General features: G+C 41.4%; 1 protein-coding gene across 5 annotated transcripts in view; it reads right to left on the minus strand.

Annotated features, from left to right (window-relative positions):
- The window catches only part of MYOF (myoferlin), a 76,842-nt gene that overhangs the window by 12,193 nt on the left and 46,475 nt on the right, over nucleotides 1-18,174 (minus strand). For 3 of the 5 annotated variants that reach the window (XM_083614029.1, XM_083614033.1, XM_083614031.1), the window contains 16 exons: nucleotides 15,238-15,352; nucleotides 14,411-14,516; nucleotides 13,628-13,767; nucleotides 13,280-13,453; nucleotides 11,623-11,734; nucleotides 10,789-10,866; nucleotides 9,833-10,014; nucleotides 9,581-9,739; nucleotides 9,365-9,463; nucleotides 9,105-9,266; nucleotides 7,504-7,669; nucleotides 6,048-6,124; nucleotides 2,627-2,638; nucleotides 1,081-1,179; nucleotides 481-606; nucleotides 157-312 (listed from right to left, as the gene is read on the minus strand). In XM_083614029.1, the coding sequence (XP_083470155.1) occupies nucleotides 157-312; nucleotides 481-606; nucleotides 1,081-1,179; nucleotides 2,627-2,638; nucleotides 6,048-6,124; nucleotides 7,504-7,669; nucleotides 9,105-9,266; nucleotides 9,365-9,463; nucleotides 9,581-9,739; nucleotides 9,833-10,014; nucleotides 10,789-10,866; nucleotides 11,623-11,734; nucleotides 13,280-13,453; nucleotides 13,628-13,767; nucleotides 14,411-14,516; nucleotides 15,238-15,352 (1,963 nt within the window). The remainder of the gene's footprint in view (nucleotides 1-156; nucleotides 313-480; nucleotides 607-1,080; nucleotides 1,180-2,626; nucleotides 2,639-6,047; nucleotides 6,125-7,503; nucleotides 7,670-9,104; nucleotides 9,267-9,364; nucleotides 9,464-9,580; nucleotides 9,740-9,832; nucleotides 10,015-10,788; nucleotides 10,867-11,622; nucleotides 11,735-13,279; nucleotides 13,454-13,627; nucleotides 13,768-14,410; nucleotides 14,517-15,237; nucleotides 15,353-18,174) is intronic. The other 2 variants (XM_083614030.1, XM_083614032.1) reach the window with 1 other exon arrangement.

An 18,174-nucleotide genomic window follows, 5' to 3' on the forward strand; every position in this document is an offset into this window, starting at 1 on the left:
TCCTCCCTAAAAAAAGCTCAACAACTCAACACCTCAGGGGTAGATCACTGCTAGTTTTTTATTCTGTGAGTAGATTGCAGTCTCTTGGGAGTTGGATGTCCCTGCTGTAGACAATAGTGGTCTAATCTTAACGCTCATCTGGAAATGTTAACTCACCATTCCATTGTTATCCTTAGGCTGGAGTTCTAAGCCTCGGACTATATAAATCCGAATGATACACTCTTGAGGCCCACTGTCTGGAAGTTCACGGAACTGCCGAGGAGGAGGTGGTACATTAGGGTCATCTGGTAATGCGTAGATCCTAAAAGAGCCCTATGAAGTTAAACAAAAATGAAAAGGTAAGTCCAAACCAAAACAAGCCTTTTTTACTTGGTTATTACGTATCTGTTCTGTCTTAGGAATGGAGTACTACGCAGAACAGTACCGTACTTAAGCTTGGTTTTCTGCCTAATAATGTAATTTAAGGTGTGCGTGTTTTACCTTAAATTCTCCCACAACACTAGGGTCATCATTTTCTTCAGACCTGCCCCGATGCAGCTTGAAAGTATCACAAAAATCTGTTAAACCCCTAAAATCGGGTACATTCTCCAGTTCACTCTTGTACACCTTGAAACAAAAGTTAGGTAAAATTACAAAAAAAAAGCATTAGAAACAAACAAGTGGCAAGCTTCAATAAATGCACAACTTTGCAAAACATCCCTAAGTTTTAAAGAAAGTGACTGTGTGTGTATATATAATTCATGGTGCATGTGAAAGCACTTTAGATTGCCTGGGATAATAATACAGTAAGCAGCAATCTGTTATTTGGTGGCGCGATCTTGTCATTTTCCCATAGCACTCATGCAAAATGTGCAGTGATCATGCAAGAGAATATGCCTCTTTCAAGGTAACTTTGGAGTTTCCCCCCTGGGACCTATTTCACAACCCCTTGTACAAAAATAAAAAAGCAATATGCCTCAAGTTTTTTTAAAATTGAGGGTGGCAAGTTCAACCAAAAACAGTACATTGAACTAAAGTCTGCTTATTTTTAAAGTTGGCGACATCTTTAAACAACAACAAGAATGCACTCAAAACAAATACCTTTAGCGTATCGTATCCCTTTGCAATATATTGTCCACATTTCTCAGTATCTCCTATTGAAGCATAAAACTTGCTCCACCAGTCGACAATTTCTTCCTCCTATATAAAAATGGGAGATTATAGGTGTATGTAAAAACAAACTGAAATCCCAGGATGATCTATTCTAGCCCATGGATGGGGACCCTGTGGCCCTCCAAATGTTGCTGAAATACAACTTTCATCAGCCCTATCTGCTGGCCATGTTAACTTGGCCTGAAGGGATTTAGAAGTCCAGCAATACCTGGAAGTTCCCCACAGGCTCCCCACCTCAGATCTAGTCCTTAGGTGTGGAAGCTAGGCAGCACACATGTATAGCAGGGGCCAAGCCTTAACCAATCACAGCAAGCAGAGGAAGGGGCACCTTAAGCTGGATATGTGTGCTGTAGACCTCACCAGAAGACATTCTGATTAAATGGCCCCAAAGTCTATGATGGGGCCAAGAGAGATTCACAGATCATATGGTTCCTGTAGCAAAAAGTTGCAAGGCAGAGAATGGCTCTAGATCTAACAGAGCCTCAAAGCCTCTGGAATGTTGCCAGATTACATTGGATATGCCAGAAAACCCTCTTGCATGAGATGCCTTTTCCTGGCATAGGACCTCTTTCCCCACAATCCCAGCAAGGACCCTTCCCAGCAGATCTCTTCAGAGTAGGTGCACTAAACTGGCAGACTTGGCTCTGGGTGACCTGAGGGGCACAGAAAGGCCTCCAGTGGTTAAGATTCACATTGGCACATCTATGGCAAGGTGTCGGGAGCTCTGCACGTTTGCAGTTCCCTGACCCTAAATTTGGGTGCTGGTGACACTCAACCTGCTTTCCATGCAACTTGCACAGGGAGTGCACTGCGAATAAAAGACAGAATATGTAAGAAGCTAAAGATTTAGTCCGAAATACAGAGCAGAAAACTGAAGTGACAAAGGTGCATCTGGCTAATTGCTATTGCTTTGTTATATCTCTTCATTTCAACAGAGCTTCAGTGGTTCTCTTGTGGATAGCTCATTAAAATAAATACAACGAGGAATGGGGAACTTTTCTTCCAATAGGTCCTCCTTTCAGAGCTGCTTTTTCAGAGGAAATGGGTGGGCAAAACTGCATGTAGCTGCACCCTTTTATTAATACAGTTGTACCTCGAAAGTCAAACAGAATCCATTCCAGAAGTTTGTTTGACTTCCAAAGTGTCCGAAAACCAAAGCGCGGCTTCTGATTGGCTGCAGGAAGCTCCTGCAGCCAATCGGAAGTTGCAGAAGCCCTGCTGGACGTTCGACTTCCAAAAGAACGTTTGAAAACTGGTACAGTCACTTCCGGGTTTTGATCATTTGGGAGCCCGTATTCTTCCTTCAAGAAACTTAAACTCATGCAGCCGCCACTGACCAGGTTGAGGCTGGTTAACTTTAACAATGTAAAGTTATTATGTGCTGTATTACCACATATTTTAGAACATGGTGAGACTTCTCAATAAGTACAAAGGGAATAGTTTACATAACCAAAATCAGGATAGATTTCATTACCTTTTCTGTGAGCTGTTCAGGAGGACACATCCAAAGGGATAGGGAAGGAAAAACCAAAGAAGAATAGTTAAAATTCAACCAATATTTCCCCCCGGTTCTATACACTGAATAAAATAAATTGTGGGTGTTTAATGAATATATTAAATGTGCAGGCAATTTTTTTTTTATTTGTGTCTCTGCATATTGACCAAGTATTTATTAGGGTAGTATGTCCATTTCATAACCAACAGACCTGTTAATCCAACAATTTGATACTCCAGAAAATTAATGTAGCAATTTGATACACTTGGAAAATAAAGCATTTAATGGAACTACCACAAGGGCTCAACCTGATTATCAGCCGGACAGTTCCAGGACTCATTCATTTGTTCAGAATCTCCCAAGTAACTAAAACTGCACTGGTGATCTGTTACTGTTAAAAGGTGAGTAGGATGTGTTATATAAGAATTACATTTTATTTTCAGTTTTATGAAGATTGCGGTCATACGCCATGTGATTCCAAATCCATGCTTTAGATAGGCTTATTATTTTGAATTGCATTGTTTTATCACAGGGCTCCTTTGGGAGGGTAGTCAAGAGAGAAAGTTAATAAATAAATACTTTACAGAACCACTTTACAGAACCACCTTCTGCATGTCTGTTGAAAAGTAAGTTCCAGTGAGTTTGACAGGACATATTTTGGGGTTGCATCCTTAATATCTGTTTTATTTTATTAGTTTACCATGATGTGAAAGCCAGTCTTTGTGCAATAAACACTTTCCACACAATATTGTGCCCTCAGCACCTGGTAAAGCTCTGACCATTTGGCTATTGAAAGTTGCAGTTCTATGAATTATTCTATATTGGTGGGGGGAGAGAGAAACTGTTTTTTTCTGGAGTAGGAAACTTGTCATCTCCAAATGTTGTTGGATTCCAACTTCCATCAGCCCAAGCCAGCATGGCCAATGATGAGGGACAATGGGAGTTTAGGTTCAGCAACATCTGGAGGGTCCCAGATTCCCCAGCCCTCCTTTAGAGCTTGAAACAGAGAGAAAGTATTGTGAAAATTATTATTTCAATTGGCATTCTAATGAAAGAGAGAGAAAACACACGCAAAATGAACCATTATTTTCTTGCTGCCCTTTGTACAGCTACTACCACCACTTCTGCCCTGATATTTTGAAAATATAAACTTGATGATTCTGTGTAAGTCTGTAAAACAAATTCCCACAACAAACTACAATTATAACCTCTATCCGTGAATGCCACTGATTAGCCCATGAACACTCATTGTGTCCCCAAAACCAGTAAGTTTGAGATTTTGGAGAAAACATCCATGTAAAGATGAGAATCATCTACTGCAGGGGTCGGCAAGCTTACCGGAGGATGGGCCGGTCCATGCTCCGTCTGTCGGAGGATGGGCCAGAGCGTGTGTGCACACAAGCTGTTCCGGGTCGGAGGAGCGCCCGTGCGCATGCGCACAGGCACCATCAACCCAGAAGTTGTTCCCTGCGCTACGCTGTGCCATGCTGCACCACACCATGCCGGTAAGAGCGGGTGGCAGGGACGGCAGGGGTCACCATGGGCCAGATAGAGGAGCCCCATGGCCCGCTACCGGCCCATGGGCCTTAGGTTGCTGACCCCTGATCTACTGCATGTGAAGATAAGAATTTTCCTTCAATATGCAACTTAACTTTTTAAAAATATTTTTATTATGTTTCATTTGTATATGATTTCATCTTATCGTCAACATCCAATTCCGCACCCTGTGTGAATTGCTAATGTGAATGCAAGCTTTCCAGTTCCAAATGGAAATACTGCTCTGCAAATGTCCAAATGTGAATGGAAATTTATTTTCTAAGTAATCATTCTGCTTTAAAACCTGAAACTTGGTTTTCTCCAAAACCTCCCTGCAGAAGATTCAAAGGAGGAATGAAAGTTCAGTGAACCAAAGCACCTAAGGCCCCAGGTGAATAGTGCGCATGCGTTTTCTTCATACATACATGCACTGTTGTTGGAGAAGCCATTTTGCTGAGTGCTGTTGACATACCGCTTAAACACTAGAAATTGGAATGTAGTTTAGGAAAGTTCTACATCTGTTATTCTAGTCTGTTAACGGCATACTCTTTTTTATTGTTTGCTTCCCCAAGAAGCCTTTATTTTGTCTTACATTTAAAATATCTCAAATAATTGAAGTCCATATTTTATTGATATATTGATTTTTTAAAGTTTTTTTAAAAGTTTGCTACGTTGATCTCTTCAGGATCTGAGCATACTACTTCTTCCTTTTCATTCATAAGTGTAATCCTACAACCTCTAGGTAAAATGTGAAGTTATCAAGTAAAACATTACAAGCCACAGGCCGTATACAACCCTACAGTCCTTCGTTTCCCCAATCTTTCTTGATAGTGGTTAGTGAACGATGACCTCTAATTATTACAGTCGAACAGGAAGACTGACTGATACAACGAACATATGTTATTATCTGCAAGGACATGGACCTCTGTGGTTTACTTTATCATCACTCAGTGTGTTTACAATAACACAATGTTTGCTCATCTAATTGGCTCTCTCCATATGGTACAATTAAAGGGCAGCTACACTACATCAAAGACTAAATGAAACGGCAGTCAACGAGGGAGAAGGGGCTTCTCAAAGCAAGACAAGCACGGTTTTAAACAACCTGCAATTACACAGAAACAGATAAATCACAATTTTAAAGCTTTTGTATTAAATGATGAACTTCAAATATGTTCATCGTGTGTTAGCACGCAAGCTAAAAAATGCATTAAGTATTAGCATTTGGACTCATATTTGCTATTGATGAACAATCTTGCATATTAGTTAACTGGCAATACTCAGTTTACAGTAAATAATATAGGAGTACGTATTGATGTTCAAAATTACTTTGAACTTGCTAAATGCAAATGTGCACTACATGCATCTAAGCTGAGCCATTCATCTTGCCATGTAATTGAGGAAATAACAGGTAGGCCATGCAACTGACAGGTGTTTTGTTTAACAGCACCTGCATGAAAATGCTATTTGGGCTCCCTAAATTCAACCAAATCTAATTAATATTTCGGATTTTGAACCTCAAGGATTGCCAGTGAACAGGATAAGAGTTCAAACATTATTCATCAATTTATTCACTGAATAATTTTGAACAGCAAATATGTTCTAAAGCTGCTGGCAAACAATTCACAACCAGCATATACAAGTAAGAGATTTTCATTTCCACAGAGCAATAAAATAGTAAGACTGGAGAAATAACAAAGTATATGCCATAACATATACTTCTACATTGTATTCCCAGAGCTCCCTCCAACTTTTACAGACACTTTGCCTGGTTAGGTTTGTGTCTGCTGAAGTTGTAGGCTAAAAAGCCAATGAACTGACTACAAAAATGGAAAGAATTGAACCTGCAAATTAAGGCGATTACCTGCGCTGCTAGTAAAGGTTGCGTGTCTTCCACTTCAATGACCACATCTCGCCGAGGTGCAGCTGACAGAAGAGTAACTGCAAATCAAACATTCCATGATGATAACCAACTCATGGGGGGGGGGGGAATCACACCTGTAAACTTTTCTTTAGTCATAATTTTAGCCTTTATTTTTTCCAGTTCCTCCTGCTATCTCTCTTTGTCTAGAAAAGTCTAGAGCCTGCACCAAATTGTCAGCTGCCTAGAGCTCATGTACACGCAAAACATGTACACACAAAAATATTCTTGAATATATTGTACTTTTGTGTGGATTTTATTGTACACCAATTTGGGAGAAAATCTTGCCTAAAAAGCAGGTAGTAAGTCAGGCTTTATGTTGGGCGGGGTGGGGGTGGGGCAGAACTAAGATATCTGTAACGCAATTGGTCAGTTAGTTAAGTATTTTTATTTATTTCCTTGATTAGGGGGGCAGTTGCTATGCCCATGTAGCCAACAAGGTTATTCCATTTGTACAATGGAATTCCCCCCCAAAATCTGCTCTGGGAGGGGGAGGAGAAGTTCTACTGCCTTACTGTGACAACTTTATTGGATGCAACCCATAATAAAGATAGATGGGTTGGATATAACTGTTAGTCATACATAGGTCTCACTGAAATTACTGTAAAAAAACAGTAATGACTAACTTCAGCCCTGTTGATTTCAATGGGAATGTAACTGGCTTAGGTTCGAGACAACCCATTTGCTTTCCACCAGGGAGCTGAAAACTATTAACTCCATAACTCAGTGTGCAGATCAATTAAAAAGGTGGGACTGGGTCACAGCAGTCCCAAGGGTGACATTGCAAAATCACTCGCTAATATTCTTGCTGCTTTCTCAACTTTCTGTCATTATGTGTGAATACTAGGGATGGACTTATTAGTTTTGTTTCAAGAGTGTGACAGTTTTGCATGTGTTCATTCATAAGTATATCCTGTCCTGTTTCCACATTAATCTATTTTTTTTTAAATCCACACAATGACTTGTTTAAATACATATTTTCTCTCAAAACATGTATTCCCTCAAAGTACCCATTTCTAAATGCATCCCCCAACATGCAGAGAACTGCACCACAAAATCTGAAGAAGTATAAAAACCAAAGGAAAACTGCATTCAGGTCCCCACCCCGGTCCAGAAGATATTGGTACAGTCAATTTCTATCAAAATTCAAGAATAATGATTTTCTCAAGCATCCCTAGTGAATACTGGTTCTTTAAAAGCGGTACTGCCGGGCGTGCTGAGTCAGTCTAACATCCATGGAAAAAGTTGCCTCTACCTTCACAAACGAATGGGAGATACAGAAAAGTCGGTGTACATTTACTTCAAGAGATTGCATGTTTGCTATGTTTCCTGCAAATTGTATTGATCGTTAACAGACCTACATCCGATAAGAAAAATGTCATTATTATGGGAGCTCTACCTTTCATCTGTGGTGCAATGTCGGCTTTCGTCGCATAAGGATCACAGCGAAAACGCTCCAGTGCCCCAATGGTACATTGTCCCACGATAGGTTTACGGCCAAATTGCCTGTGGTCTATCACTTTAATAACTAGTGATGGCGTGTACAATTCCTCTTTGGGCAGTGACTAGTTTAAAACAAAAAAACAGAACACAGTTCCTTAACTTAAAACAAATACACACCTCACAGGATTCCTTTGCTTTCGAATGAGCTGTACAACCTGCCCTGATTCTGGCAACTCTTAAATGTATGTAGGTCTGTACCAAAGCGGAATGTGGGTGGGCCAACTTTAAGAACAAAAGGGATGCATGGATGGGGATGCTGAGCTTCCTCACATCCAAAACTTATTTCCATTCAAACTCTACCCCTGAGTGCTTCCCTTTCAGTTGGGCTCCAGGACTGGATAATGGAATAGTTTCTTTCTTTTTTTTACTTGAAGGCACCCACAAGAGAGAGCTTTATACACCCGTAGTATAACCTTGAATCCAGCTTGGGAGCAACTAACAGCCAGTTTGTGAGTTGTAATCAAGAACGGATGGGAAATCCACTGAGCAAAAAGTGAAGCATTTTTGCAGTAGGCATGAATGCACATGCACGGGCATGCAAGTGCTATCTGTGCTACGTGAGTTTCCCACCCTCTTACACAGCCCTTCCCTGGATGGGCATGCAAATATACATCCACATCTAATGTCAGTGCCACTGAGCATGGCCATCCATGTGCAACAACGGCTTTACACAGTGCTTTGCTGCACACAGGACTCTCTAGAAATATTTAAATCACCTCAAAGGTAATTTCCAGGGTGGGTTCATTTACTCAATCAGAGCTGCCTCCCTTCATGAGGCTGGGTGATGCGTTTGCCTCAGGCGGCACTCCTGAAAATGTGTCACCTCGTTCTGCCACCCAGCTTTGCCACTGGTTTCCCTGGCCTCTAGGGACAGAGAGGGACTGGCGGCAAAGCCTGAGTCAGCAAGAGGGGATGTGTTCCGCCATCCAGCTTTGCTGCCGGGTGGTGGTGGTGGTGGGGAAGATCTTCCCCACCTGGTGGCGTGGTGGGGTTTTGCACCAGCTTATCCTGAAGGAACGGATTCAAAGGCTCACTGGCAGGCAGGAGGGGGGATCCAGAAAGACTCTTCCCCCCTATCCGTCCATCAGGGAAGACTTCTTATGGAATTATGTCAAAGAGAACAACAACTACCAGATTTTTAGAAGACATTTGAAGGCAGCCCTGTTTAGGGAAGCTTTTAATGTTTGATGCATTACTGTATTTTAATATTTTGTTGGAAGTCGTCCAGAGTGGCTGGGGAAGCCCGGCCAGATGGATGGGGTATAAATAAATCATCATCATCATCATCATCATCATCATCATCATCATCATTATTATTATTTGCACTCCCATTGCAGGGATGACAGCTGGCTGTTTAGCCTCAGGTGCCAAAACGCCTCAGGCCACCTGATATCCACTGCTATTGCTCTAATATAAGCATACTAATTCAAATTTCCCCCTTTACCAGCACCACAACTGTGCTACAGATCTTCAATAAAAGAGAATTCAGCACCATACCACTGTCATGCAGAGAACAGATCCAGGAAAATTTGGTGTCTTCTTCAGGTTTTTAATCACAACAGATTCTATCATTTCACCTCCACACTCTATAATAAGACTAGGGGAAGTAACAGAAGCCATTTGGTAGCTTTTCATGTTGCGCAGTCCCCAGGCAAGGATCTGTTTCAAACAAAAAAACAAAGCAAACACCGTCAACGTTGCTAAAGGAAAACATGCTCTGTGCATCATTGTCCATTTTCAAGTAACAACAACAATACCTCAATAAGAGTCCGTTGAACCACGGGTCTGATTCCTTGTGGCACCATGTAAAGGTTTGATGCTTTTTTTGAAGGAAGAATTGGAAGGTTGGTTCCACCCTGCTCAAAGATACAAAGAAAAGGGTTTCTTAATGTATATAAAGCCTGAGTCATACAGAACAATCATCTCGTCAAGGTGGCTTTAAGTCTGAAATCAATATATTTGTTTTCTGTTACCTTTTCACTCAGCAAAAGCTCAGCTGCTAAAAGCACATCTCCACAAGCCTTGCCCCCATTCATAACTGGATACCAGAGAAGTTTCGGACTGATGTCAATATCTGGGTTGAGCTTGACCATAGGACAACAAGAGGTTCTTCCAAGGAACTCATCTTTGCCCTGCAAAAATGGACAAATCCAAAATAGTGAATTTGTAACCACCTGCTGTCATTATATAATCAAGAGGAAATCTGGAAAAAAGCTGCCACCTACCACTTGGTCACTGTCAAAGAGTTCAACAACCACATGAGGAGGGTTTTGTTCTACCGTGTAGGGATCTCCATAGATTTCAATTTCATCAAATATGATGGTTTGATCCCATGTTGGGTTCAATGTTGACTTGATGGTTTCGGTTGTTTTGCTTCGGTGAAGGAATGAAACATGAGCATACGGATCTAAAAAACCACAGGAGAACAGATATGGGTATAGTGATCCATTTTAAAAGACTGCCTTTTAAATTCCCATTCTCTCTTTCTTCTATAATTGGCAAACAAAAGTTGATCTGACCAGCTGGGTGTCTGCCAACCCCGCTGTAGATATGATAGAGAATCCAATTTAAAATTATTCTTGTGCATGGTAACCATTCTTTAATACATTTGTATCTAAGGTACAACACCCAAGGACACATGAACAATAGAGTCATTCCACCTGCAACTTAAACAGTACATCCCACAAACTGAACACACAGATCTGACATGAGTCTAAAACGTAGTTATTTATGGCCTTATTATGAAGCAGAGGTGAATGATTAAAGAGCTCTAGGCCTCCTATTAGAAAGACTTTTAAACCATCAGTGTCTCTGAAGAAGGTACCTGATTATGGGTATTAGCATTTCCTGTACAAATTGTCTTTACCTAGTGCTCAGAGCAATGTAAAATGTTAGATGGAGGCCATCCTCACTGACCTCTTAACAAGGGATCTAATTTCATTTAACTTTTTTTGGTCGTTAACAAGAAAAGGTGTTAAATACATTCTTTGAAGAGACAGGTTTTCAGAGGGTTACGGGAGAAAAAATGGGATTGGGGAGCGGACATGAAAAAAAATCAAGAGAAACTCCCAAAGCCTTGAACATTTCAATCTAACTGCTGCAGGAAAAAAAATAATGGACTTGCTTTGGCAGACAAATGTGTCCTTTGGATTTAATAGATCCCCACCTCCATCCTAAGTACCTGAAAAGCTGTCTTTATCCAAAGCTATTAGATTTCTTGCTTGATAGATATAACATCGAAGGTGGTAACTGTAGACTCCTTAAAAAGAAAAAGGAAAATCAGCTAAATCAGAAGGCTGTAGCAACTTCACCTTTTCAGCTCTAAACTTCAGCATCACTGCTTCCTCCCATCACTTGACTCTTGGTGTGCTTTCCATGGCCCCACCCCACCCCGCCTGATTTTAGTGGTCCACAAGCTTCGTTCAAGTGGTTGAAGATGAGAGGTGACATATCCAATGCATTAAATATTCACATTGATTTTTAATTGTATTTTTTATTATTTCTTTAATTTCTTATATACTGCATTGTTTTTCATTTGTTCGGTGGAATTCAAACAGTAATGCAATGAAATACAACATGTAAGAAATTAAAGAAGCAGTAGAATTAAAAATCATCCAGCACCTAGGACAGCACATTGCAATTGCTACAACACAGAGAAAAATCATGAAGTGGTTCACCAAGACCCTCAGCAATTTTCAAGTGGTCCTTAGGGAGAAGGTGTCTGAGAATCACTGGCTTAGCCTATTGTGCAACCAAAATCATGGTTAAGGTATCTGCTTCTTAACCACATTTTGTAGCCAAGGTTTGTCCCGGTTTGTTACAGGTTGTGGTTAAGGACGAGAGATCCATGGAGAGGCAAAAATAGTTATTAATATTTTGATCACACAGAGAAAGCTGTATCAGATGATGAAAAGGGTAAAGCCTTTAGAAAACTAGTCATGCAGCCAGAACAAAAAGTCTTGCAGCACCTTAAAGAAATATACAGTCTCAAATAAGGAATTTCACATGAACTTACTGTCAAAGTTGCAAGAGATTATAGGAGTGCTTGCACCGAATATACGTGTTGCTGCTGCCTCTTTGGTCTTCTCAGAAGATTTTTCTCCCTCATCAATGCTTGTATCTGCTCCCTAAGATTATATGCATATTATTATTGTTTCTCATTTATAAAACTTGAACGGAAAGCCCAGTTATTGATTCAGATATTCCTGGAAGGAGTTGTAGTTGCTGTTTTAAAAAGTATACTAATATTTATTCACTCATGTGGGTTCAAAAGAGTAATGTCAGGACCCTAAACCAGTCACACCCAGAACACTTCAAAGAAAGGGAGAGACTGAAATTCACTTCTACAGGCAATTGATGATCATAAATAGTAAAAATAAGCAATTTCTATTCCTTGATCCCTTCCACCACTCCTAGACATAATTGTCCATTATTAATACATTCTTACAAGGTCAATGCTGTTAGATAAAAGTTCATCAAAAGACTGCATGAAAAGATGAAAAGTTAAGCCTCATGTTTAACTCCACATGTAGTTTGGGAGGAAGAAGACTGAGAGAAGACAGCTTGGGATGATCGTAAGTATTCGTACTTTAAAACGTCAAAAAACAGGATTCTGGAGGCCCTGCTTTATGCTGAACTTTCTATATTGCTATTACAAGCTGCCGGATGAAAGCATTAGTTGATTTAATTGCCTTCACATAATCCAGCATTTTACAGCCTCTCCTTATACATTGCTTTCAATTATTCCATCAGCTATGGTAAAATATAAATACACTTCAAGCTCTGTCGCATTCCTTTTTCTCTCTACAGCAGACAGACTCATCTACAGCATTTTGGCATTCTGCTGAAAACTCTACCACACCTTCAAGTACTACTTAGAATGCAGGAATATAGAAATGTGCCTCATGAAGTCAGACCATTGATTTATCTAACTCAGGGCTTAGCCATACCTTTCACCCTGCTCTTTCCAAGCACAGGCCTGTGCTGTAATGCTCAATATCCAAGCCTTTTGCAGGGTTCCCCCCACCCCCAGGGAAAACCCGCTCTTTGAATCAGAACAAAGTCATTCTGGGTTTTCCACGGACTGCTGTTTGCTCTGGTTGAGCTTTAAAGAGCAGGTTTTTGTGGCTCACTCGGACATGGGGCTCTAAATCACGGACGGTGCCTGGAAAGAGCAGAGGAAAGGAAAGTGTGGATAAGCCCTCAGGGTTATCTACGCTGAGAGCTCATTCAGACTTGCACTTGTCCTGTGCCTAGAAAGTACGCGTCTGAGCAGTTTTCTGCTTATGAACAGTTTTGCCCTTACTCCATCACTTCCCCTGGAAAACTCACTCTTTAACAACAAATTGGAGCAAACATCAATCCAGAGAAAACACAATTGACATTTGCTTTAAATCAGTGGTAAAGATGGGGATTTCCCAGGGGAAAGTGGCAGGGCAAGAGTGATTCTGGGTGAGCCCTAACTGACACTGACTCTCCATGATTTCCAAAGGTGTCTCTTCCAGCCCTACCAGCCAAGGATTGAACCCAGAACCTTCTGTTTGAAAAGCAGGTGTTCTACCACTGAGCTACAGCCCATTCCACTTGATGATTCTCATTTAACTTTGAGATAATAATTAATCCTGAAGTTAAGCAGCATGAACAAGCCAGCAAGTTAAGTTCCTCTTTCTTACAAGAGCGCCTTCCAGCTTAAAGATGGCTGATGAACCACATGTGTCAGAAGGAATCATTTCTCTCCTCCACCGCCTGCGGCGGAAAGTGTCGGAACTGCGCTGCTTCCAGTGAAATTTCCATCCAATCAGTGATGCAAATTCCCATCCTTCTTGATCTTCATAGGGTGTGGTTGCCTAGAAGACAATTGCAAAAACTCAATCCACAATGGCCAGAATGTAGGGTTAATGATGAACTCTGTAATCAATGCATGCCTTATTTTCTGATACACCATTATTTTTCTAAATAAACATGCACAACGTTCTAGTAAATGCCAATGTTTGGTTGCAATTTATATTTAGCCATTTTACCCTTGATGAAACTGTTTGGTTTGGATCTTTTCTGCGTCTTCGAACCAGCCTTCTTCTTCTATGAGTATGATACATTTTCTCTGCTGCAACCCACGACTTGGGCTTATCGTCAGGGGGAATGGTAATTCCATATTCCCAAGCTAAAATAACACAGATAAAATATACACTGGTTACCATAACAGGATTTTGACTCAGTGACCAATATGGTAGCTGATTTATCAAATTCGTAGCTCTGACAAGCCAAACCACACTAATTCACTACCCCTAATTATTCAAATAACTTATTGTATCATGCTTCTTAACCTTGGTGTAGTTCCTTGGTGTAATTCTATGAAAAAAAAATCACCATTTACCCCCATCAGTTCATCTGTGTCTTGTACATTTCCTAGAGGTTATACTGTTTTTCTAAATATTTTGATTAGACTAAAAATCACACAAAAACTAATGTAACTTATTTCTTTGGGGTACAGTGGTGGACATACTGAATAAGCAAAACCAAATGTGTATTGATGCTCAAATGTGTATTGATGTATTGATGTTTGTGAATGCCTATGGGTCACACTGTAGGACTTCTGATTTGTCCCTAATAGCTGGCACTTCACCCCATGCCATCATGCCAACTCTCCTCCAATTTAAACAGATTTTGCCATGCAGCATGTAGAGGTCTGCATCTTGAGGAACAGAAGTTCAAAGAACAATTTGGAATGCAGAAACAGTTGCCTGGTGCTAGCCCACGGCTTAAGAATCTGACACGAGAGGTATTCTGTCCATTCTAACCCTTACCTTTTTCATCCACTGCTCGGTTTATATCGTATATCCAAGCATCATCCTCCCACATCCAACCTGGAGGACAGGTTATTTCACCTGGTGGTGGTGCTTTTTCTCCATTCTTTGAAACACAAAAGGCAACACACACTTACACACTCCAAGGTAGTGATACTTAAAAAGTAGTAATGACTACACATAACACACATCTAAACTTAATAGGATTTCACACACAAAAATCAAAACAAAATTTTTGGACAACCTTTAAGACTTAAATCTAGTCCACAAAAACTGATGTGGGAATAAATGTAAATGGTACAAGACTTTTTGTTGTTTTGGAGGCATGAGATCAACAAAAGTTGACCCTCAAAAGTAGCCTTGTTGTTTTTACTCTAGGCCTGCACAACCTGGGGCCCACCAAGCCAAATGCCGCACACCAGCCATGAATTTTGGCCTGTTGGGTGCTGGCAATGTCTGTTATTCCAATCCCAGGCATGCATCTAACACAGAAACTATACAGAGCCCCTGATGGGTACTTAATAGGCTGGCTTTGACTTGGTGGATCAAAAGGTTGTACCTGTTTTACTGAAATGATGCCGTCCTCTGTAGGAAGTGGGAAGACGCTATAAAATTGTATTTCCACTTCCACTTTGTATGATCAGTTCACTCCATTGCCTGCTTTAAATTTAGCGGCATGCATTCTGTTTTTATACTGCAATTTGGATTTTAAGTATATTTTGCTGTGAAAACTAACAATCTGCCTTAACTTACATGCATTGCAGCTGTAACCTAAAGAGAGGTTATTGAAATTAAACACATTGGCTCATCAAAAGCGTGATCCTCACCACATCTGTAAAAGCGTCTTCAGCTGCTTTCCATTCTCCTCCAGGATAGCGGCTTTCATTTTGATACACTTCATCAGCAAACTCAGTGTGACCAGCATCTGCTTCCGTCAGCAAGCTGTGAAACCAGAAGCAGACCTTCCAACTATTGTTAGGTGCCAAAAGACGTTCACTGGACACATTGCACTGACAGAATCATGCTGTGCCCACCTGTCAAAGTGACTCACTGGGGTTCGGGAATTCAGGATCTGACCTATCTGCCAGATCCATTTCCCAGAGTCCCACAACCACTTAGGAACCACTTATCCACGAGCAGCTGCCACAGAGCTAGAAGAACGTTCAAACAAGCCACATGGTCCCATGTGGGTAAGTGTCATGTGATCAAACCTTTTAATTTTTCTTCCAGCTGCCAGGATTTGAAGCCAGTTTGACACCCTGATTAAGTGAGAACTTTTACATAGCTCTGACTGCAGTCAACATTGCTGCCAATGAAATGCTTACAGGTTAATGCAGGGAGAGGCAAAAATTGTTTCCAGGAAGGGAGCAAAAGGCAGCATGTGCTCTTGTGGCTTATTCATGGTGGCTTATCACAGTTAAGAGCATATTTGCAGCTAGGAATGGAAGGATCTGCCAATTAAAGGTGTGGGGGGGACTTACTGGTTTGTGTGTTCTTGTTTTTATTCTGTATTTTGTGTTTTTATTTTTTATGTTGTGAACCACCCTGAGATCTGTGTATGAAGGGCTGTATCCAAACTTAATGAATAGTAATAAATAATAATTTTGGTTCTCCCATTTTCTCGTATTTTTTCTAGTCCTAAATTCAGTTCCCTACATTTGGCAGCAATTTGCAATTTTCTTGTTCAACATTTTAGTGTGAATTTCTCCTGAGAAACACCTTTTAAAATGCACTTTGTCTAACGTATGCTCTTTTGCAAGCACTTTCCCCTTATATAATGCATTGCGTATGGCATTTTCACAAATATCTTTATTTTTATGCACATTTTCCTCCAATATCTGCATTTTTGTAAACACTGGTTAGTTGGAGAACTGTAGTGCAGAAGTTGGATGTGTGTGCATATGTGTGTTTCAGAAAGTGGGGGTTTGACAGATTCAGTTTTAATTGCATATTGAATCAAATTTCTCCTTTGTTTGTAGCCAATGAAAACCCTAACATACTGTATTTTTCGCCCTATAGGACGCACCGGCCCATAGGACGCACCTAGTTTTTTGGGGGGGAAATCAAGGAAAAAATTTTTTATTTCCCCCCCAGGTTTGCGCAGCCATCCCCAAGCTAGAAGAGGGAGAAGGAGCGCTCAGTCTCTCTCTTCTGCCTTCAGGGACAGCCTCTCTAGCCTCCGTGGGGCAGCGGCTTGCCCCGCTGTCCCCCGAGTTTGTGGGGCTGGCGGGGGGGGGGAGAGAAGCAAGCTTGTTTCTCCCCCCCGCCAGCCTCCAGATCGGGTCAGGGAATAGCGGGGTGGCGGCGCTCCGCCTCCCCGCTATCCCCCGAGCTTGTGGGGCTGGCAGGGGGGAGAAGCAAGCTTGCTTCCCCCCCCCCAGCCTCCAGACCAGGTCGAGGAATAGCGGGGTGGTGGCACTGCGCCTCCCCACTGTCCCCCGAGCTTTTGGGCTGCAGGCTGCTGCCCGCAAGCCTTGCGAGCCCGTGGGACCTCCCGCCGGGCTTGCAAGACTTGTGGATAGCTTCCTGAAGCCTGGAGAGCGAGAGGGGTCAGTGCGCACCGACCCCTCTCGCTCTCCAGGCTTCAGCGAAAGCCTGCATTCGCCCCATAGGACGCACACACATTTCCCCTTCATTTTTGGAGGGAAAAAAGTGCGTCCTATAGGGCGAAAAATACGGTAGTTTTTTCATTTTACAGTCTTGATCCATTGGGCTGTGTTAGAGGAGAGCTTTAGGAGAAGAGGCTGACAGATCTGACACCCTTGTAGGCCACATCTGGGTATTTTAAATAATAATAATAATCCTAATTTTTATTGGGACCACAACATGTGGTGAGGAAGGGAGGTTTAATCCTTACCTTCTCAGCTGTAATCCCACTGGAAACAAGGCCTCATGCTGCAATTAGAATAGGGTGTCTGTGGAATCTGTATTAGGATTTTCTATTGTTAATTGCAGCACAGCTAATTGCTAAGCACAACAATTAACACAACATATAGCCAGGTCCACAGTTTACCAGGGTGGCAGTCATGGAGAAAGTGGACTGTGTTGGAGTCTACCTAAGGGTGTTAGCTAATTGGGGTCGCCAATGTGACCCGGGCCAATGCTAACCACTCCGGTAAAGACTTTATTTGGGGGGAAAGGATGTTTCTCTGCATGGCTGGACTTGGTCCAAACCACGTTGGCAGTTTGTAAATAGTCTCACTAGGTAGGAATCAGTGGCACCATTTTTAAATATTTTGAAATCACGAAGCTATTCCAAAGTGCTGAAATGCATAGTTGCAATCTGGAAACTATTATTCCTTTCCTGTCTCCTAGGCATCGTCTAGATAAAGAAATGGAGGAAGAAGGCAATTAAGCAGGCTGCCAGGAATCATTTGTGGCACTGAATTTACAATGAGCTATAAATGATCTGCAGCCAGAACTGTAAACTGTTTCTTCCATGGTACAGTGGATCACATTATTCCATAAAGCGCATTATCACTGATGTAGCACACTCTTATTAATATATGCCTTTGAAAAACACACACAAAATAAACACATATATGCAATGTTATAAAAAATGCTACTACAACAGAGGAAAACACCTCATACAAAAGATACTCAGCTATTTATAGTGGGGATCAAAAAGAGGCTACAACTGTTCTATACTGCCATCTGTTGGCCAAAATACAGTTTGTAGATATTTTCCGCCCATTGAAAGGCTGCTTCTTATTACCTCAACCTGTCTTTCCATCAGGCTTCCCTTTCCTTTGAAATAGCATTTG

This window comes from Podarcis filfolensis, assembly GCF_964270895.1.
Source record: "Podarcis filfolensis genome assembly, chromosome: 5".
Classification (NCBI taxonomy): domain Eukaryota; kingdom Metazoa; phylum Chordata; class Lepidosauria; order Squamata; family Lacertidae; genus Podarcis; species Podarcis filfolensis.